Raw genomic sequence first — 22,227 nt, forward strand, 5'->3', positions numbered from 1 at the left:
TTTCCTGCTGTGACAACATTACATTACTTTCCTTTGGCTTTAAGTGCTATGTTAAGGTAAGCTGGCAGCTATAAGGGCCAATATTGGTGGGACCTGAAGATACAAGTGTGAAAATGTGTGGTTATTTACTTAAGTGCAAATTGACAGTAACCTATAAAGAGTATCAGCTGAAGTCACAGGGACAACACGTGCATACTTACCTCTATCTCAGTCTCCACCTGGTAAAGATCCCTCATATTCTTTTTTTTTTTTGTCCAATGTACTTGAGTGATACAGAAGAGACCACCCTTTCAAAACCACTTTCTGCAGTGCCTTCTGCTGTGATGCTGTGCAAACTAGGGCATGCTTCATAAGCATGCATAACCCAAATTTATCAAAACCTAGAGGGAACAAATAGGCAAAATTGGGCATTTCTTTTCTTCAGGGAATAAGCGTATCACATCCACATTAAAGAAGTCAAAAGATATTTAAAATTTAAACATTTTGAACTTTTCATATAATTTTCATATGGATTGGATTGGTGTTATCTATCTATATCTATCTTTTATTCAATCTTTTCAGGGGAAAACCGATTGGAATTGTTTTCTTTTTAGAATGATTGATTAACAGTTCAGTCTCCTGTTGATTGGTGGACACTGTCTCTGCCAAATGAAATGAAAAGTTAATGTGTCATCACATCAATGAAAAATAAATAAAATCCTTATAATGGAAGCTAATGCTATAACCCGCTATATCATAGTGGGTATATTTCCTTACTCCTCATCTGTCTATTCGGATTTGTTGCCAATGCACTTACAGTGAGTAAATGTCTCCTCCTGTTGTTCAGTTGTTGTAAGACGTTGAACCAGGAAATACCTTGACACCTCCCTTCTGCATTAACAACCAGCTGGTTAATTAGAATACACAGGAGGCGCATTGGGGCGCCTGGAAAGATGAATTATTCCCAAGTATCTGCACTAATGATATAAAAGTATTATTACTGTGTTGCTGTTCATTGGTATAATTACAGCTGCTTAACTTTCCTTGAATGCACCGATCCAACTAGCTCAAGTATCTTGCGTCTGTTGAGCTTTTTTATACAGATGTTCAAAGCGCTGTGGCAGCGGAAAACCAAACCGGACGGTGCCTGTCGCCTGTCACAGCCGCCAGGGGCGGGACTTAACCGTGACTGACTTTGACAATACCCAATGATACGATTCCATTTTTGCTCGGTAGCCAATCCAAGCATGTTAGGCTGTCCGACAACTTGACCGTGAGAGCTGGGGCACAAACGGAGAATACCCGAGGAAACGTTTAAACTGTGTTTGTCTGACAGCCTGAAGACGGCGAGTCCCGCATCAGTGAACACTCCAGAAAAGATGAATCTATGCGAAGAAGGTAAGTCTGAGAAGTTCTGGACCGACGCGAGCGTTTTTTTTTGTCCACTTGTCAGTGTCAATCTGGGCCAGTTTTGCTGTATCAAACAAGCCACTCACGTTTCTCCCCTAAATTATGACATCTGTTTTGTTCAAAACAAACAAACAAACAAACAAACACGAGCTTGTGTCAGGGTAGTGACGTGTAAAGTTCAACCCTGGTGGCGCCAAACATCCACCGTGCCGAAGTGTCTATGAGCAACCCAAATACCAGCTCCTCCCAGTAGAGGGGTTTTTAAAGGGTTATTTCTAATATGTAACCATTAGTTACTGATCAGCGTGCACATTTTTGTTTGCAGATGCTGATACACACACGTGAGTCCTGTGTGAAGATCTAAGGAGGACATGATACCAGAGCCCTCAGCGGGAGTTTCAACCAGGTCCTCAGAACAGAAGTATGATTTCCCGCGTGCAGTTTAATATATTTTTATTCTCCTACTATGCAATTGAATTTGATGTCTTTGGCTTCCCAGTACAAACTCTCAGGTAGAGGCAACCTCCTCTCGAGCTGTCAATCATTCTGAGGATGATTCGGGGAATGAGAACAGACAGAAGAGTGTGGTGAGTTTTCTCCACTGACGCTCATCTAAAGAAATGTACGAGCAGAGGAACTCCAGCGGCTTCACCAATGAAAGCACAGAATGTGACGATATTATCAGGTGAATCGTGTAGAATTCGTTATAAGAATGGATCGTTTTTCACAGTGAGCATTCTGTCAAAAACACAGATGTGAACAAACCCAGTAAGTCTGCTTTTTAGGCATGTTAAGGAGGATTTTAGAGGATTCGTGATTTGACTAATTAGATAACTGACAAAAAAGCTGACGGAAAACTATTCATGGCTGAATGGAAACGATTCGGTCATTTCTTATGAGAAAATACCCTCCCCTGACTTCAGCTTTCAGCTGTGAAGTTCTAGTTTTTCTCTGTCGTGTGACGTCTTTCGCGCTCGGACTGATGGAGAACTCGGGGGAATAATAAGTTTGTCATGATTTTCCAGATAAAACAAGTTACCGATGCATGAAGTAACAGTGCTAGAAATTCTCAGATTTGTCAACATTGTGAATTTCCTTTGTGTTAAAGCAAAACTTTCTTTTTTTTCTTCCATAAAAAGATAATTGTTCATTGTAAAAAGATACTTTTTTTCCATAAAAAGATCATTTTGAATTTAAAAAAAGGGGACGCATCGTGTATATTGTTCTCATGATCTTTTTCCTCCAGAGACGAAGAAAAAGGACGCACAAATTCCCGGAGAATGTCACGCGCAAAAGAGCGAAAGCCAGCCGCAGCAGCGCCAGCAGAGCAGGGGGCAGACAGGGTAAACGGAAACATGTGGAGGCCGTCACCTTGTTTGAGGTGATCACCATGGGCAAGAGTGCCATGCAGGTAAGATTTTGGATTTGGATATATGTTTTGATAAAGGATAAAAAAAACTGAATTCCCCACAAGCAATTTTGTCTCAGCCTTTTGGAATTTGAAAACAAAAACACTTGGGGATGTGGGTCGGCAGGGGGAACTGTTTGGGGGGAGCAACTTTATGGCTTTGGAAGTCTAGTCTCAGATGAAGGACCTCAGATGAAGGAGTGATGGTCTGGATTTGGCTCGCCTCTGGTGATGCTGTAACTTTGACGTAGGCAGAATAGATGGCAATAAAATCTGGGAAAGATTTGCCAAACTTCTCCTCTGCCTTGCTATCATGTATTTTACTCCTTTACGCCGACTTTGCATTCTTTGAAATGAAGCTGAGGTGCTAGCTGTGGATTTGAGTGTGTAGTCCAAGGTATAGGAGTGGTATCGTGTTTAAAAAGGTTGCAGAACCTGTGATTAGGGATACAGTAGATCAGAACCTGGAAGCCCCCCATCTTGCATTTACTAAAAAGCTGCAGCCCCCCTTCTAATCAAGTCTGTGTGGGCACAGACACATGAAAAGAATGATCTTATACCTTTTTACACACAAAAAAACCCCTCTCGAGTTTGCATACCTTTGGTCAGGGATGAGATGTCAAGTGTGATGTTTTTGTCTTTTTTTTTTCCTGTTTATGTTTAACTTGTGGAAGTAATCAACTGGAAGGTGAGGGTGGTATTCCATGTCTTCAAGGCTGGAAATGTCGGGGTTCAAGAGTGATGACTCCTTTGTTGAGTCAGTGTTTGATTCCGGACCGTGTCATCTGTTTGTCGGTCTCCCTGCAGAGGGAATGTGTCTGCGAGGTGGTCTGTTTTAATAAAAGTGCATCAGTCAGCTGTTTGTTCAGGGCTGTAAATGCTCTCGTTCAGTAATTCTTTTATTTCCCGCAATCCCATAAACACACAACCTATTTACCTGAGCGTGTGACAGCGGTGCTTCCTCCTCAGACAGACTTTTAATAATAAAGGAAATGTGATTTTATTCGTGTGAAAATAAAATTTCTATAACCTCTGTGGAGTGAAGCTGCTCTCTGAGGGATTTGTGTTCCATTGTCTGACCTCTTGAGGGGTAAGGATGGGTGCAGTATGGAGAAATGAGGAAAATGAAGGCACCAATCCCTGTATGTTTATAAAATTGAGCATAAAAGTGGAAACGCACTCACTGTTTTGTGATGGCTGAGCAGGTGGTGATAGATGACTGGATTGAGGCGTATGCGACGGACAGAGATTCTTCTCTCCTCGACCTCATCAGCTTCTTCATCCAGTGCTCTGGGTGCAAAGGCAAGCGGACTCGTATGCGTGCACATGTCAGCAGACACGCACGTGCAGATTACACACAACTGGCTTCATGTTTACCTTGTTTTTCTTTTTTTTTTCTGAAGGTGTGGTCACTGCAGAGATGTGTCAGAGCAAAGAGGACAGTGAAGTCATGAGTAAGATGGTGGAGGAGCTGGATGAGGTAAGATTTCAATCTGTCTTACTCATGCTGCTCCCTCATAGTGATATTAATATTCGAGGTGTGTTTTTACACCTTTTGGGGTGTTTTGCAGGTTGCTGGTCTGCAGTATAAGAAGTTTCTGGCTTTTCCATGGATCCTCACAGTCACGTGGCCCCTGGATGCAGTCAGTACCTGCTTACTGCTCTTTCTTTAGTACATCGTGTATTTGATGTGTCAGTCGTCTCTGAGCTACTTCGGGATCTTTTTAGTTTAGTTTTTTATCTTTTATCCGTGATGAATTCAAACTATTCAAACTATACTATTCAAACTATGTTTTATTTGATTTTTCAAGTGTCAGAAATGCTGATCATAATTTCTGTGACTAAAGTGTCACAGTACGTTGCGAGACAAAACTAGTTTGCACTTTTAGTTCTTTGACGTTGCTCGGTAGTGTTTAAGCGTTATGCTTAAGATGTGGGCACAGTAAAATCTGGAGAATAGATACAGGCAAAGGGGAAGAAGAGTGACGCTGTTTTTTGCTCTGGTGTGCAGATCCATGCAAATAGTTAAGACACTCTCCCGCATTTACTGAATATTTCCAGCAAGGTCACTTTCAAATTCAGCCTTTTCAAAAATATAAACAGAAGGAGAGGAGACCAAAGCAACTTTGAATGGTCGGTCATTGGCGACGACCTCTTTGGAAAGCACAACAGTTTGTCAATGGCTCTTGTAGTCAGTTAACAGTCTTTCAGCTCTTGATCTGTGGATTTTAAGATATTTTCTCTACAAAAGACCTCTAGTTCTATGAGATCCTTGTCTTTCTTGCGCTCCACTTTTGAGGTCAATCCACAGATTTTCTATGATGTTTTAGATTAAGGGATTTTGAGGCGTGTTGAGGATCATTATTCTGATGTAGAAGCCCTATTCTTTTCAACTTTAGCATTTCCCAGCTGGTATAATGTTTGCCCCCATAATATAAGGTATGAAATTAAACTGATTCCTCCCTTTACCAGTAAAATGTTCCACTGGTTACAACGTGAGCCCAAACCATCATCAACCTACCTCTGTGATTAATAGCTGGTGAGGTGTTTTCATGAAATTCTGTATGATTTTTTTTCAAATTTGAGAATACATTTGCTGATTTGCCAGCAAAAAAAGCTGGATTTTAGCTTGATTAGTTCAAAGGATTTAGGGAGATTTACTTTCTAAATTTTTTGGAAAGACTGCATGAAGGATTTTTCATCTTGTGACTCTTACATGAATGGTCATATTTGTACAGGTGCTGCAGATTTGAATAGAGCGTCTCAACTCAAGAGTCTTTCCCAGTCAAATGGGAAAACAGGAAATAGCTACCTCAAAACACTTCTCTGCCCTCTGGGTTGAGGGGTCATGGTATTTATAAAACTTTGACATTTACATAGTTTGGTTTCTCTTTACAATGACTGTGAACAAGCCATATTCCTATCAAGCTAATTAGGGTCTGAGTCCTTGTTGAATGCTCTCTTAGAGTTAAAATCCCATGGGTTGTCGAAATAATTTAAATCCGTCTTCCTCCTTTTTTTTTATTTTTTACTCTTAAGATTGTACACAACAAAGATGATACACTAATTTTGTTTAACGTGTTGAAAAAAAGGTTTCATTGTTAATTTTATGCCTTTTGGATATCAGCTGAGTTATATTTTCTCCCTTCAAAATAACAGAAATTTCAACCAGAGGTACACAGTCTTTTGCATGACACTATTTTTAGTTCCTTGTTATATCAGTGTTTAAATGAGGTGAGCTGAGTTAGCACTAAACCTGTTTTGCAGGAATACCTGTTTTCATATACCCCTCTTGCTTGGTTACTTTAATTTTCCCCTGGAATTCAGATCTGCTTCACTGGAGCAGCTTAAGAGTGAAGTGCCAGGTCAACACATTGAAATAAAGCAGTAGCAGCAAGGTTGGAACATTGTCTGAACTCTAGTTCTAGCAGACTGCTCTGGCCCCTTAACCCTTAAAAACCTAAAGCAATCTTTGACACCTAACTCTCCTTTAGTGGGTTTTCTTTTTAAGTTTTTTTTTCTTCAGCCATTGAGCATCTGATGCCATACATAATTCTAATTCCGGGTATTGAAGTTTCAACATGGATTATTTAATGTCCCAATTTTCCATGTGCTTTGTCTGAAAAATGAACAAATTTATCAAAATCCTTTAAAAATGCCAGTTAAAAAAAGTTCAGAAATGTTTAATTTACCAAGGTGCACCTGCACAGTATTGAGCTCTCGGTAAAACCATGTCCACATCTATCCTTTCATAAGTGGGTCAAAAACATGAACATTTATGTCGATTGGTAAGGTAGATGATGTCATGAATAAATTTAAGCCTCAGCAGCAGGAGGCAGTGAGGACCTTGCTGGAAAATTGTCTCTCTTATTAACAGTATGAACACTCTTACATTGCGATACATTTGATGAATAGAACCACAGACATCAGTCTCTCGTAATGTTGTGTTCTGCCTCAGCATAATTCTTCATGAGGAAACATGACATCACTGGGGGGGACACCTCAGATCAATCCTGCTCGTAAACGTCACTCTCACTATTTCACCCTCTCCTCTGCAGGATAGTGCGGAGTATCCTCTGGTGCAGCCTGGACCGCACGGCCGCTGGTTTCACTCCGAGTTCTGTGACTTTGTGTCGGTGCTTGTGGCTCAGTGCCAGCACAGCGTCATCTTCGACAGTTACCTGATGAACACTCTCATCTCGCTGCTCACCGAGCTGTCAAACTCCTACGTGCGAGCATTCAGACACACCTGCACGCTCGCAGGTAAGCGATGGGCAACGAGGACGTGTAGGGTTACATAAACGTGTTGATTAAAGTGATTTGTGCTCTGTCATTTTGATGTGGATAAGCGGTGAAGCTGCTGAGCTCTCTGGTGGGCGTGGTTCTCAGCCTGAGCGCGGGGATTGAAAACAGTCAGAAACTGTACGAAGTGCAGAAGACAAAGACGGTGAGACAGAAAAGCACGCAGCAGCTTGAGAGGATACAGAAGAAGATCACAGAAGTAAGAGGCATATCGGCTGGTACATGAAGGAATTTAGAGGATTTTTATCCTTTGTGTGTGTGAATGAGTCAAACTCTAATGACTGTGGCATCTTGCTGCCTTTCTGATTCTCCTCAAGTTGCAGGAGAAGCGAGCGGAGGTGGAGAGCATGATGGACGTGATCTTCAAAGGAGTTTTTCTTAAGAGATATCGGTACGCTTTTTATTACATTTATTTATTACATTTATTCCAGCTCGAGTCTTAATCTGTATTAGTTTGATTCATTTTGTGTGTCGTTGTGCAGTGACGTGCTCCCTGAAATTCGCTCTATCTGTATGGAGGAGTTGGGTTTGTGGATGAAGCTCTACAACTCTATGTTTCTAAATGATAGTTACCTCAAATACATCGGCTGGATGATGAACGACAAGGTAAAGAAACGCAATGTGATGCAGGACAAAAGTTACAAAAACCTATACGACCTTGTCATAACATTATAAAAGGTATTTGAACTGCTGTCCATTGCATTGGACCTGGTGATCAGAGATAAAGATGTCTTTATTCAGGTAGCTGCTGTGGATTTGGAGACAAGCTAAATACTTGTGTTAATTATCTTTCAGGCACAAGATGTGCGTCTCAAGTGTGTGTTAGGTCTGCAGGGTCTGTACAGCGATCCTCTCCTCCTGCCTAAACTAGACTTGTTCACCAGCCGCTTCAAGGTAATCAAGTCTCCGCCTGAGCTCAAAGTAGCTGTTTGATAGTTGTTGTAATAAGAACAGAATGTGTACCTTTCTTTTTCAGTACACTGACATTTTTATCATTGATTAAAACTGAAACATTTTTGTCAATGCAGTTTATCTAAATGCATCTTATATTCCTGTTTGAATCCTGAAAGGAACTGATTGATGGATTGACACTGGCAGAACTGATTTGGAAATGTGGGTGTATCGGCTAATGCTGATGACTCAGATCAATCAGCTTCTTTTTTTTTAAAGGGGGGTGGCTTCTTCAGCTTCAGTTTCACAGCACATAACACTCATGAAGCTGCTTTAGGGGAACTCTGAGGTTAATGGATGAGCTTACATTTTGCGATCAGAAAATATTGGAATCAACTGGCAAATCCACGGTGGATATTCATTTGGCATTTGGCTCCTGAAATGATTAGCGTACTCCACCAGGCGGCTCCTAGCTTTGATAAGAGACAAGAGCAGTTAAAACAGTTAATCTGTGTTAAAAGTTTGATAAAATAGCTCTATATAGCTGCAGAGGTAGGTTGTTTTTATTACTATAATGAAACTGTACTTTTTGTGTGCCAGGACCGAATGATCTCCATGACACTGGATAAGGACAATGAGGTGGCAGTGCAAGCCATGAAACTACTGGTACTCATTTCCAAGTGAGTTTCTTTGTTGTTTTAATCAATTTCTGATCTTCTTTTATTTTTTCCTACATTCTACGTTCTTTGCATTAAACTGCTCCTCACTCCTCAGATTATCTGATGATGTTCTCACTTCAGAGGACTACAAGAAGCTCCTCCAGTTTGTTTACTCCTCACAGCGCCCTCTTGCTGTTACTGCAGGGGAGCTGCTCTTCTCAAGGTACAAAGACCTCTAATCACTTCCTTAATTCCTTAAAAGACCAATGGCAAGCCATCTTACCTTTTGAAGGCTGAGATACGAGCAGTTTGATCGATACAAAGCATTTTAATGATACATTGACCACAAACAATGCCAACAATCAAAACAGAAATCACAACAACGATGCCACTCACATACAGTTTAAAGCCTCCTGGTAAACCACTGATGGATATTTTTTTGCTTGAGCTCAAAAAGTGTATTTCTTCAGTATGTTCCCACAGACTGCTGGTGCATCATCTCTGACATATTCTCTCTTTTAAGTTTGGCTTGCTTGCTTGCAAACATTATTGATTCAGTGATTTCAAAATGAAGTGCCTCACATAAACCGTCCACAGGATTTAAAGGGGTACTCCAGTATTTTTAAACCTAGACCTTATTTCTGGCATGAAATACGTTCATCTACTCACCGAGAACAGTTTGGTGAAAGTCGGCATCCTTTGGAAGATATTTAGATAACTCGCGATCCATATAATGGAGTGAACGGGGCTGAGAATCAGCTCCTCCAAATCCGAGACTATGGTTCTCAGCCGGAAAAGGGTGGAATGCTCTCTCCGGGTCGGGAATGAGATCCTTCCCCAAGTGGAGGAGTTCAAGTATCTCGGGGTCTTGTTCACGAGTGAGGAACGAATGGAGCGTGAGATTGACGGGCGGATCGGTGCAGCTTCTGCAGCGTTGCGGGCTCTGCACCGACCCGTCGTTGTGAAGAAGGAGCTGAGCCACAAGGCGAAGCTCTCTATTTACCATTCCCATCCTCACCTATGGTCACGAGTTTTGGGTAGTGACCGAAAGAACGAGATCGCGAATACAAGCGGCCGAAATGGGTTTCCTCCGCAGGGTGTCTGGGCTCTCCCTTAGAGATAGGGTGAGAAGCTCAGTCATCCGGGAGGGGCTTGGAGTAGAACCGCTGCTCCTCCGCATTGAGAGGAGTCAGATGAGGTGGCTCGGGCATCTGGTTAGGATGCCCCCTGGACGCCTCCCTGATGAGGTGTTCCGGGCACGTCCCACTGGGAGGAGACCCCGGGGAAGACCCAGGACACGTTGGAGAGACTATATCTCTCGGCTGGCCTGGGAACGCCTCGGGGTCCCCCCGGAAGAGCTGGAGGAAGTGGCCAGGGACAGGGACGTCTGGGTTTCTCTGTTAAAGCTGCTGCACCTGCGACCCGACCCCCGGATAAGTGGCAGATGATGGATGGATGGATGGAAGCCGACTTTCACCAAACTGTTCTCGGTGTAGATGAACATATTTCATGCTAGAAATAAGGTCAAGGGTTATTGGAGATCCCCTTGTTACATTAATTTATTTTCCATACCCGCTTTATCCTGCTCAGGGTTGCGGTGGAGCTGGAGCCAATCCCAGCTACCATCAGGCAAGAAGCAGGGTATACCGTGAATAAACCGTCACAGGGCCAACACAGAGACAAACAACCATGCACACTCAACCCCACAGGGAATTTAGGATCACTAATTCACCTAACATGGATGTTTTTTGACTGTGCGAGGAAGCCAGAGTACCTTGATACAACCCACACATGCACATGGCCCCTGCTGAGAGTTGACATTCAAACCAGGAACCTCATTGCCTTGCGTTGATGGTGCTAACCACCACATCACCGTACAGCCCGGCACTTGGACATACCTTTAGAAAAAGCTTAAAAACGTTTTGAGCGCTAACTCAGAATCAGAAGTAAAGAGATCAGATTCAAGCATTTACTCCATATGGCTCAAGAAAGCTTTTAACTTACGTTGAGTAAGTCATTTTCGGCAAATTTTCCTGAAACGGGAAAGGGTTTACGAAACAGTGAACTAGTTTTTACAGTGGCTGTTGTTTGTCTCTGCCAGGCTGCTCAAGGCTGTAGCCCCTGTACCTGATACTCAGGATGAAATAAATGAAGAGGAGGTACATAAACAACAAACATTTGCCAGACTGAAAGCTCTGCTGCACTTCTATCGGGAGTCAGAGGTGAAAAAACAGCAAATGTTTCAATTCATGCTCTATATTTAGCTAAGAGAGCATTCTGGATGTGTTCCATGTGTCTTTGATACATATATTGTGATGGTTGGACTAGCTTGTCTATCTGTGTACACTGTCAGTTGCACAAGCATGTTGTGTTCCTCGTGGACAGTCTGTGGGACTGCGGTGGAGCTCTGCTGAAGGACTGGCCCACACTCACATCTGCACTGTTGCAGGACTCCTCTTCACACAGTCCAGGTACGAGAGTGTGTGTGCATGCATGAGATACACATATCCAAAAATCCACTGGATTGGGTGCCGGATCTGATGATAATAGACATGGGAACGGGACTAATGGATCCGCACAACAAAGACCTCCTTTCTGGGATTTAACCTTTCAATTTTGATGTCCTACTTTAGACTATATCCAATATTCAAAACTAAATGATATGCACAAGTCAACAATCCATTCCTAAATAAAACAGGAGCTGACTAATATACAAACATTTATGAACCCAGCAGACAAAAGACATAAATAACAGCATTCTGTTTGTAATTCAAACTTTAATTCAGACATTTTTGGATACAGGGAGGAAAATTACTTGAATATAATTAGATGTATGAATCCAGACAAACAAACTTACTGAACATCTCACACTTGTTGATGATTAATTAAAGGGTTGGATTAGATCGGCAGCACCTGGCTGCTACTTACCCTCCTGTTCCTATGGAAGCAGTAGGGGTGGACTTAGTTCTGTGCTCTACTTCAATCTTTAATGTTAAAACCCACAAACCAAGCCAGAAATCTGGCTGTTATTATGGACTAAGACCTGAACTTTAACAGTTGTCAGTTATAAAGTTAGCCTACCATCACCTGAAGAATATTTCAAGAGTTAAATCATTAACGTTTCAAAGGGATCAAGAAAAGCTGGTTCATGCATTTATCATCGGCAGACTCAATTACTGTAACAGTGTGTTTTACTGGTCTGCCTAAAAGTTCGGTCAGACCGCTGCCGTGGATTCAGAATGTTTTTAGTCCTCACTAAGACCAGAAAATTGGATCATATCTCTCTCAGTCTTGAGTTTGCTACACTGGCTCCCTGTCTATTAAAGAACTGGTTTAAGAATGCTGCTTTTGTTTTATAAAACTTGAAATGGTTTTGTAACAAAGTACATCTCAGATCTTCTCGTACGCCTGGTATACTTTCTGTTCCCAGATTTAAAACCAAACATTTAGTTTTTCTGCAGGCCTGCATCAACTCTTCATCCTTTTTAAATCAAATTTATGACGTTCCTGTTCACCACTGCATTTAATTGATTTTATTAAACTGAAGACCTTGAATAATGACTTTCAGTGCACTGTGCCTTTTATTCTGATTAATTCTTTTAATTCAGATTTTTTTCCTTTCTAATTTTTGGGTACATTTAAAAAAAAAAAAAAGCATTTCATGTTCTCTGTAAAGCACTTTGAATCACCCAGTTGTTGAATTATGCTACATATTTGAATTTGCTTTGCTTTTCCTTAGTTTTTCCTCTCACTGTTTCTGTGTTTTGGCTCAGTTTTTGGTAAATGTTTCATGTTCATCTGAGGTTGTATCATTTAAAAACAAGATGAGGACCAGATGATTATTTGTTTATGTCCTGATAAGGAAAAATAATCAAAGTTTTCTTTTTCACATGACTTTATACCACAAGCGCTAAGTCTACCTCAGTCATTTTAAAAGTATGTTTGTGTGTTTTGTAGCTTTTACCCCGGCAGAACAAGCCGTGCTTGTTGAGATGCTGGTGGCGTCTGTACGTCAGGCCTCAGAGGGACCAGCGCTGGCAGGGAGGGCTGGAGCGAAGAAAGTCAGTGTATGACACAGTACCGATGACACATCAGCTACTGATAACTCGCTTCTAACCTGATGACAGCAGAGTATTTCAATAGAAATGTACCACATAAACTGTGTTTTCCAGGTAATGAACGCCAGAGAAAAGAAAATTCAGAGTGATGACTGTCTCAAGCTCACTGAGCATCTCGTCATGGTGCTTCCTAAGTTACTCTCCAAGGTATTTATTCTACACAACAGTTGGTACATAAGCCATGCTGATTATGTACTTAAATTTCTGTGCTGCACAGTTAACTATGATGATGATATCTGTGCTTTGATGATGTTGGAGCAGTTTTCATGTAGCTGTGACATTGTTGCCTCCCTGATGAGGATTCCTCAGTACTTCCTCCCAGACTGTCCAAAGGCTGAAGACACACAGGTCTGCACTGCTGCCTTTCAGTTTGCACAAATTACAAAAAGAAGTTGTTAAGTTTAGCATCATTAGCACAGTGTTACAGTGAAGTGTGTTGGTCATTAAATCTTTAAACTGAGATATGATCAGCTGTTGTAGTTGTGAGTGCTGAAATGAAATGGTTGATTATAGACCTCTCTGCTGCAGAGTTAGTCTCTTTGGGAAATATTGCATCACTTAATCTATTCACTCATCAGGTATTTTGAAATTAAATGTATCAATAATGGTAATAATGAAGTTAAAGATTAAATGACCTGAATACACATAGACTAATACAGTATTTGTCTGTTTTACTATGGAATCATTTCTTAAAATGAGTAATTATGGTATATTGTTGTAGATAATTAGTGAGCTCTGTCATAGTGGTGTAGATTTTCTTTTTTTTTGTCTGTAGTCATGGTGAAATTAATGGTGAAATATCCCTACTATCCACTCGATGATGAAAAGTATCCCAACCTTACTATCTGTAGCAGTTAATCAATCTTCTTGTTGATTTATTGTCCTTAGATGATAGATAATGTGGACTAAAAAAACAAAGTAAAACATTGGATTTGATTTCTGCAGGTGATTTCCAGTCTGATGGCAGAGATGGCAGCTGTTTTGGACCTCCACTCGGGCCCTGCAGTTCTGGAGGCAGCGGCCCGCTCATACCTCAGTCTGTGTGGTGAGGAGGCAGCCTGGTGCTCCACAGCCAGAGCTGCCAGAGACTCTCTGGTTCAGCGGTGGGTGGACCGACTAACAGAACTGCTGGGTGACTCAGTCACGGTGAGGGGCTACTACAATGTATGGGCAGAAGAATTATTTTTTTATTCTGTATGGATCAGTTCACCTCTCATCAATACAAGATTTTGGGGAAAAAATAATGCAGCTCTGGACAGAGCATTATTTGCCAAAGTGAACACGAGCCATAATAAAAAGCTAATGTGGGCCAGTTAAATATTAGATTGTGTGACTTTTTCCTTTTTGCCAGGAAGTGTAAGAAACATTAAGTAATCTTTTTAAACCAGATAATGTATTAGATCTTGTTCTCATCTGAAGGGTGAGAGTTTCTCTGCTGATGAGGAAAAGATGAGAGAAACTGTAGCAACACTAAAGAGGCTCAGCGCTTTCCACAAGTAAGATTTTCCATTTTTTCTCAATGCTCTGCGAGCCCACAGCATTGTGCCACTGATTTTTATTTACAGTAAGTGCTGTACATGTTTCTCTCTATGTTGCGTTAGCTGTCATGACCTCAGTCAGTGGAGTCTGTTTGACCTGCTGTCTCCTCTGCTGTCAGTGGAGAGAAGCCAGGGAGGAGCGCCACCCGAGGTACAGTCACTGCCTGTTAAATGATCACATGTCGCCACTTAACTTTTCATCGAACATGTCTCAGTTCCTTTAGTCTTTTTTTCTGCTTTCGTCTACAGGTGCTGGAGGAGGCACTGCAGTGCATGTCCTTCATCATACTCTGGTCTCTCAACACGAGCAGTGAAAATCTGACCAGCAGAGTGAGTTGCATCCGCTTCTTTTTTTCGGGGGTGACGCAGATATCTGGGAAGGTTCTGTAACTCAGGGGATTTAGGCACTAATACCCTGTGAACCTTCAGCAGAGCAACTCGCATTCACCACATACTTAATTTCACTTACTTCTGCAGGTTGAATATAGAGTTTGTGTAAGCTGCTGTTTCCACACGCCGGATGTATAAACAAGCAGTTTTCTTGTTTTCTTTACGTTCCCGTTGCAACTGACTTTAAATGATGTTCCCTCCTGTTATTGGGACAATTTAAACTGCAGGGGAAAAAAAAACTCAACCACAGTCAAGTAAAGTTAAAGTTATATAAAAAAAGGAAAAGATAAGTAAAAGTAAAGATAATTCGCTACATTTATCATAGAAAGCATTATATGTATTCCCTTGTTGATTATGCAGAGAATTCCTTTTTGCACATTTAGTTGGTTCTGTTTGCTTTGTGGTGAGATGATCACAGGAGAATTATCACATGAAATGAAAATAAATGTAATTGAGATTCCTTCTTTAGTTGCACATTCATTTCAGCTGATGAAAATTGTAGCACAACAGAAAATAGATGTAAGAATTAAATCAAAAAGATGATATAGAAGAGAAAAAGAACCACAAAAACAGACCTCATCTTACTGTATTTTCTAATTTCTTACTCTTCTAGAAAGAGTTTGCATAAAATAATTGACACATTTGTCGATGGCACAGTGCACTGAAAGGACTGTTTTCCCCGTTTAGGAGAAGGCTGTGGCTCAGAGGCTCCAGCTGCGTCTCTTCTGTGAGAGGAGTCATCACTATCTCTCCCACTGCGACCACAACGTGATGAATCGGGTACGACAAGAAGCAGCAGCTGAATATTCTTCTTCCTTTCAGACTCTCCCCAACCTCCTGTCATTGCTCCACGTTAGGCTTTTCTGGGCGTTTGTGACGTCCTGACGGCTCATTCGTACCAGCTGCACGTGTGGGATCCTACCTCCTTTGGTCCGCTGCTGTACACACCCAGTCCCAAACTGCAGAGGGCGCTGCTGACCTTTGTATGCACACACGTCTTTGTCGGTCCAGATTGTGACAGCCAAAGCAGGGGTGAGACTTCAGCTTTTTTTCCCCCATTTATCATTTTATCAGTTGAACATTAGTGCAGATCTTAATCTACAGAAAGTTGCAAGAATTAACTTTCCCATCACGCTAAAATGATTTTTGGTTGTTTGCTGTGTGTTCAGAGACCGTACACAACTCTCTCTATGTTCAGTTTAAATCTGAGCTGAAGTTGTGTATCTATGAACACGATTATCCAAAATCACAAGGAGTTTGAAAGCGAATCCAAAGACAAGCTACTGTGCAGCTTGACAAGTAGAAATTGAAGCCTCACTGTTCAGAGAAGTAGAGACACCCTGTGTACGGTAGTTGAACTTAACAGGTTTTTCAGCTTGGGAGAGAAATCTGATTACATTTCTTGTTATGGAGAAACGTATTAGATTATTGAATATTAAATGAAAGCATCTGAGACCAAAGCATTTTTGTTGTGGAACCGCTTAGTTTCCTATCGTCATCTGAAACATGACCAGGAGAACTAAGGAAGGGCAAAAAGCCACAAAGTACCATGAAACAAGTGCTTTATTTTATGCAAGCTCAATCGTTCCTTTGCTTGTTAGATCTTAAGAGGTCTTAGAGGGAAGTGGAACATTTCCCTTAGAACTGCAGAAAAGTAAAGTAGCATGAAAAGCAAAGTGAAGGTACCCAAAGATAATTCCCACTCCTGGAAATTTCCTCTGCTAGAATAAACATTGTAGGGCTCCACAGTAGATGGCACTGTCACTCTGCTCTGAGTGAAGCACTACATCCATGCAGCAGCTCGCTGTGGTAAAAACATGCAGATATTAAATGCACGGCCACGCATTTGGCTTAATAAGTCACTACAGAAGTGCCTGGTGACTGTAAATGTGTTCTGATTTCCAACCTGACCTGACAATTGACCCTCAATTACAAAGGAAGCCCTGTTAATTTCTTCAGACTGAAACAGGTTGAGTAATTTGTATGGAAACGTGTTTGACTTTGTTATGCAAAGTGATGCAGCTTGTAAACTGATGACGGCTGTGTGCCCCTGTCTGTTTTGTAATGAGGAAAAAAAGACTGACATGTGGGAATTGTGTGTGTGTGTGTGTGGGGGGGGGGGTTCTCTTTGCAAAGTCCTGCAGGTAAACTTACAAATTCATTCACTGTAACTAAAACATTTTTATTATCTTTTCAATAGCTTCTATGCTCATAGACTTATTACATCCAAATATGGGAGAGTGAGTCCAGCGAAGTCAATAACTGTCCTGGTGGGAATCTCTTAAATGTTCAACCAAATACAATACGGGATTATTGGTTTTTGAACATGTAATAAAAAGATATTGTTTTATTGGATTTGCCTGGTAACGATTTTGATACGTAGATGGAGTTTTCTATTAGCTGCAGGATCAGAGATCACTCGGAGGGCAAGGGCACTGAGTTAAATCATAAAATCAGGGCAATCTCTTTCCGTGAGAAAATTCCATTAACTCTGGCTCACCTCGGAGCTTTTTTTTTTTATTAGCCTTGTGAAAGATTGAAGCCACATGCTGTCACAATCATAACTCCAGTCTGATGTTATCTTTGATTTCCACCTGCTAAAGCCATTGTCCTGAAACTAACTAAAACACTCCGTCCGGCGTCAGCTTTGTTCTTTTCTTTCTGTTGTTTGATTTCTTGTGATTAATCACCCTTCTTGCCTCACCCCCTTTTCTGCCCTCTTTCAACATCCAATGACATGGCTCGGCTGCATCCCGCTCCCTCAGTCAGTGAAAACTCTGAAGGGGAGAGGCTGGAGGACCTTCACAGAAGGAGAAATATGCTTGCGGCTTTCTGCAAGCTGATTGTACATGGAGTTCTTGAGATGAGCATGGCAGCAGAGGTCTTCATGTACTACATGAAGGTAAAGGTTAACTCCATAAAGCTGGAATCTGGCACCTTATGGAACTGCACTTATTTGCTGTCCCACTGAGAGCTCATTAAGAGGGTAAACACCGCACTTGTATCCAATCTGATTATTCTTATAAAAGTCTAGTTTGAAATATTTCAAACATGAAAAAAGCTAAACATGAATTGATATTTTTTATTTCTTAGATAATCTAGACAATTGTTCTCAAAACCTATTTTTCTGATACATCAGTTTTTAGTACTTAAGTTTTCTTTGGAAAACCACATGACAGCAACTATTCAAAATACCATCTTTACAGAAATAGATCTCTTTATTTCCATAAATTAGATATGAAGAGGCTGGTTTGACATTTTATTTAATTTCCCAGTTTTTCCACATCATCATAAAAACTCCAGTTGGTCATAAAATTTGTGACAATTTGTCACATTTTTGACTAAACAAAACTTAATTGTTTTTTTTTTCACAGATTGACAAAAAACAATGAATGAAAATTACCTTTGAACATAGTCTGCATTCATCAGAATTTCATGTTAATGATAACGGCTTATGTGCGACCCAACACCTTTGCATTATTTGATGTATGAATGTGCATTTAGCCCCACCTTTAACTCCACTGCTTGTCTTTCTGCAGCTGCCCATCTTTGACTCTTTTTACTCTTCAGCCTGAATATGGTACAATGTTCAGTGGACCTACTTTTAGATCACCAAGCCCTGACCAGTCCCACTCAGCAAGGTGGTGCATTTGGTTTGATAAAACTGGGGCTGTTTTTTGAGACTGTCACTGGTACGCTGCAGCCGTTACATTGAAGCCTTGTTTCACTTATATTTATGTTCTACAGCAGAATAAACCTTTATAGTAATGCGTGTGACAAGGAAGGAGATCATGGTTATGAGCGTTAGTAAAAAATTAGAAATGAACATAGTTCAAATAAAGATGTTTTAGTAAGTGGCTTGCTAGCTTAGCTTAGTATAAAGATTAGAAACACTGAGACCTCTGCCTACAGATATTGTCGCCTGGTTACTTTTTGTTTTGGTTGGTAAAATTTTTCCAAATCTACAGCAGAAGGGAACAGATGGAGACAGGGAAAGGAGGCAGAAGGTAGCCCTTGCTGAGACTAAGTGAATTGCGTTGCTGTTTGCAAAAACTGCTTATTCATAAGCAAGTATTGTGCCAAAATCGGATTTCCCCTCAAAATCCGACACCCTCGCTTTGGCCAATCTGAAAAAAGTCAAGGAATTATAATGCTTCCAAACACATTCAGTATCAGTAGTGTGTGTTTATTTTATAGAGTCATATGCTGTGAGTTTTATATGGGTATATGGGTTCTATATGGGTTTTAATTTTTAAAAAATGTGGTTTTTTTTTAGTTTTTTTTACTTTCAGTGGACAGATTTTTAGCATTTTGGCAAGAGGAGGAAATATGGACTGGGACAGGATTTTAGAGGCTGATCCTAAAGTTCAATTCAGGGTATTTCAGGGTCTGTGCATACAGCCTCAGAGCAAACGTGAATACAATGTGCCGTCCAAACAAACATATTTTCTGTAGCCAGAAGCTTAGAAACAATAGGAAACTTAGCTGACGCTGTGCCTTTCTTGTGCTATATTTGTCACAACACTAAACATGAACTTTGCTAAAACAAAACAACAAAACCCCTCAGCTTCTTTCTTATATTTGTATAATTTATCTTTTATACGTATTTAAGAGTGAGGACGCAGAAGTTTTTCATATCTTCTTGGCACAAGAGTTTTAGTTGCAATTTGAGAAACAGGATAAAAAGGTTTTCTGTTTGGATATTTTTATACAGTCTGGATTTTCAAAACCAGCCACAAACGCTGTACAAGAAATCATGGAAGTTGCTTATTCATTCCTGCAGACATGTGTAGATGGAGCGTCATGTGTCATTTCTTCCCTTTGTCTCCAGTATCACAATGACTTTGGAGACATCATCAAAGAGACGATGTACAGGACCAGGCAGATAGACAAAATCGAGAGTGCTCGTTCGTTGGTGCTCAGTTTGCAGCAGGTAAATGGAAAATTCAGCCACACACCGTCACGGGTCAGCATAGGGCTGATGAGTTTTTCTCTGCTCTCTCCAGCTGTTTGTACGGCTTAAACGGGAGCAAGAGAGTGGCGGGAGGGCTCACCCAGGCGTCCAGACGTTCACCAGCATCAAAGAGCTGGCCAGGCGATTCGCCCTTACCTTCGGGGACCTTGTCAAATTTCGTGAATGCGTGGTTATGATCCACAGGTCGGCAAGAGCCGTCGTACCTCAAGTACTTTGATTAGTGTTTTGGCAAATCTTTTGTTCCTGAAGTTCTTTTCTTGATGCGTTTAGGAACGGCATAGAGTTTGTGTTCCAAGAATTCAGTCAGACTCCAGACACGGCGACACCGCCGTACCTCTCCTACCTGACCATCCTCAGCGAGTTCTCCAGCAAGCTGCTTAAACCAGACAAGAAGACAGTGTAAGTGGCGTAAGCAACGGGCGAGTTTGGAAACTAACAGAAATATTAACTTTTAACATTTCCGAAACTCTCCTTGTGCATGTGTAGTCTCGCCTACCTGCAGAAGCACACTGCCGAGCACATAATTAACCTCAGGGAGGAGTGCTGGCAGCCTCTTATCTACTATCGTGCGTCTTTATTGGCTGTGGGTGAAGCGGAGGACGCTGTATCGTACGTAAGCTCAGACAGGAGGCCCTACCTGCACAATCGCTCTCCCTTCTCCAAGCAAAAACTGGAAGGTATGGCACTTCACAACTCAGTCAAGCACAAACTCACCAAGTGTCATCTCCACCAGGAGCGTATGCTTTTATTTTTTAACAGGAAGCAAGTCTCCCTGTCCATTCAGTGCCGTTGACCCAAAAGTTAGTAAAGTTCACAGGCCGAGCATCAGTCCCAGGTGAGTGCTTTCGTGTATACGTTTTATAGACTTTTATAGACTTCCTGATCCAACTTTTGATTCTTGTAACAACCTCACCTCCTCAGTCATCAGAAGACAGGTGATGTGGATCTATTCTCCGTCCCTCCGGAGCCTCCTGCAAAAAGCCTCACCGTTGAGGAATCTGTCCTCAGCATCAGCAACGAGCCAGATGATGGCACTGTGGAGGTTGAGCTGTAAGTACGAGGAGGTTGGAGTGAATCAGTTCTCCTGTGTGGACAAAACCGAACTGGGCATCTGTACCAGTGTCTTCTCCTTTCAGAAGTGCTGACATTCAGCTGACATTACCCCGATTTGCTGAATTTCTTGAACATGCAGTATTTTATGCTATTAGGAGGACATCCTAAGGGATAAAGGCGATTTATTTAGTCCATGCCACGACCAAAACCAGCTATTATTTAAATATTGGCCAACTGGCTAATCATACAGAGCTGCATCATGTACAAAAGAGACGCACGAGCACCTTCCTGTTGCCAAAAATACTTGAGTCTACCGAAAGTGTTTTAGTCTGCAGCTGAAAGCAGTCCCCGACAAAAGCACTATTTATTCCAGTTTTAACCTGTTATTTTTGCCGTGCTGTTTCTGATTGGAATAGAAATAAAATACGATCTGCTTTTTGAGGTTATAACATTTTCAGGAGACGTGTTTAGACTTTGGGAAAGCTAAACTCCTAAGCCAGGTTTCTTTAAACAGAAACTGTCCCAGCTTTCACAACCTGGAAGACTCTGTAGTGGATGATAAAAACTGTGCAGAATATCATTTGCATTTATCTAACGAGCAGCAGTAATATTGATTGTATTTTATTTTATTTTTTTATCAGATTTAAATAGATTCGGCATTAAATGCAGGGTTTCTTACTGTAGATAAGCTTGAATGTTGCTCTGGGCAAAACGCCCGCTAAATGTAAATAATCAGGTATCTGAGTTCAAAGGACACTAAAGAAAACAAACAACGTTCTCCTCACTCCAACAAGCGATACTTTTTTTTTTTCTTTAAACCTCAGGCTGTCAGATTACTGAAACTCATAATTTATGTTCTGTTTATCCTTTTTTTTTTTTTAAATATCTCTTTACAAAAGTGGACTGACTGAAATAGTGTTAAACCTCTGGTTGAGGATTTGACTGAAAGTCAGTTCCACAAGATGTTTTTGTCCTCATAAATAATGGCTTTTATCAGGTTTTCATTGCTCACCCTGAATTTAAATTAAGGACCATTTGTATTGATATGTGTATACATTTTTCTTTTTTAAAAACATTCAGCTGTACTGTAAATTGTACTTGAATCGGAGGACATTTCTCTTCATTCACATTTTGGGTTACACTCTGATTCAAGAATTCTCTGCTGTGCTTTTTGTTTTCTTCCCCTCAGTCTTTAACACCAAGTATGCATTTTGTACAACTTTTTTTAAAAATAAAAATTTTGCGCTCATCTTACTCTAAATAAAGTATGTGGATGACATCACTTCATGTGTTCAGAAAGTATCAAACGATCAGATGTACATTACCGTTTCCTTTGCTCCATTACCCAAAGCTTTATTATTAATTTAAAGAAAAGCAAACGTTCCATTTGTTCTGTCAAAGTACATACAATTAAAGTACTCTGTAACATAGAAAAATGTCTAAAACACCTCATTTACACAGCAAGCTCAAAATAAATATGTACAGTACTTTATAAATTCATCTC

The 22,227-nt window shown here is 40.9% G+C and overlaps 1 protein-coding gene across 1 annotated transcript; it reads left to right on the plus strand.

Annotated features, from left to right (window-relative positions):
* Window positions 1–1,118: 1,118 nt before the first annotated feature.
* On the plus strand, window positions 1,119–22,205 carry LOC140319056 (cohesin subunit SA-2). The gene is made up of 32 exons (XM_072396588.1): window positions 1,119–1,377; window positions 1,715–1,810; window positions 1,889–1,976; window positions 2,636–2,800; window positions 4,003–4,099; window positions 4,201–4,277; window positions 4,369–4,440; window positions 6,856–7,060; window positions 7,147–7,298; window positions 7,417–7,490; window positions 7,582–7,705; window positions 7,895–7,993; window positions 8,591–8,670; window positions 8,765–8,872; window positions 10,751–10,871; window positions 11,003–11,120; window positions 12,607–12,710; window positions 12,822–12,914; window positions 13,029–13,115; window positions 13,713–13,913; window positions 14,187–14,263; window positions 14,369–14,456; window positions 14,555–14,635; window positions 15,383–15,475; window positions 15,553–15,727; window positions 17,461–17,597; window positions 19,527–19,628; window positions 19,702–19,853; window positions 19,941–20,069; window positions 20,157–20,347; window positions 20,430–20,505; window positions 20,592–22,205. Exons 2-32 carry the CDS (start codon window positions 1,761–1,763, stop codon window positions 20,722–20,724), a joined length of 3,549 nt encoding a protein of 1,182 aa, XP_072252689.1. The 5' UTR covers window positions 1,119–1,377; window positions 1,715–1,760; the 3' UTR covers window positions 20,725–22,205.
* Window positions 22,206–22,227: the final 22 nt, after the last annotated feature.

Source organism: Leuresthes tenuis, unplaced genomic scaffold (assembly GCF_036924035.1).
Source record: "Leuresthes tenuis unplaced genomic scaffold, fLeuTen1.0.hap1 SCAF_12, whole genome shotgun sequence".
Taxonomy (NCBI): Eukaryota; Metazoa; Chordata; class Actinopteri; order Atheriniformes; family Atherinopsidae; genus Leuresthes; species Leuresthes tenuis.

Bases quoted from the DNA above. Each gene is read 5' to 3' on its own strand.
- LOC140319056 (XM_072396588.1), top strand. From the start codon at position 1,761: ATGATACCAGAGCCCTCAGCGGGAGTTTCAACCAGGTCCTCAGAACAG. The intron at 7,299-7,416 runs GTAAGAGGCATA...ATTCTCCTCAAG, and splicing joins TACAGAAGAAGATCACAGAA to TTGCAGGAGAAGCGAGCGGA. The intron at 17,598-19,526 runs GTAAAGGTTAAC...CTTTGTCTCCAG, and splicing joins TCTTCATGTACTACATGAAG to TATCACAATGACTTTGGAGA.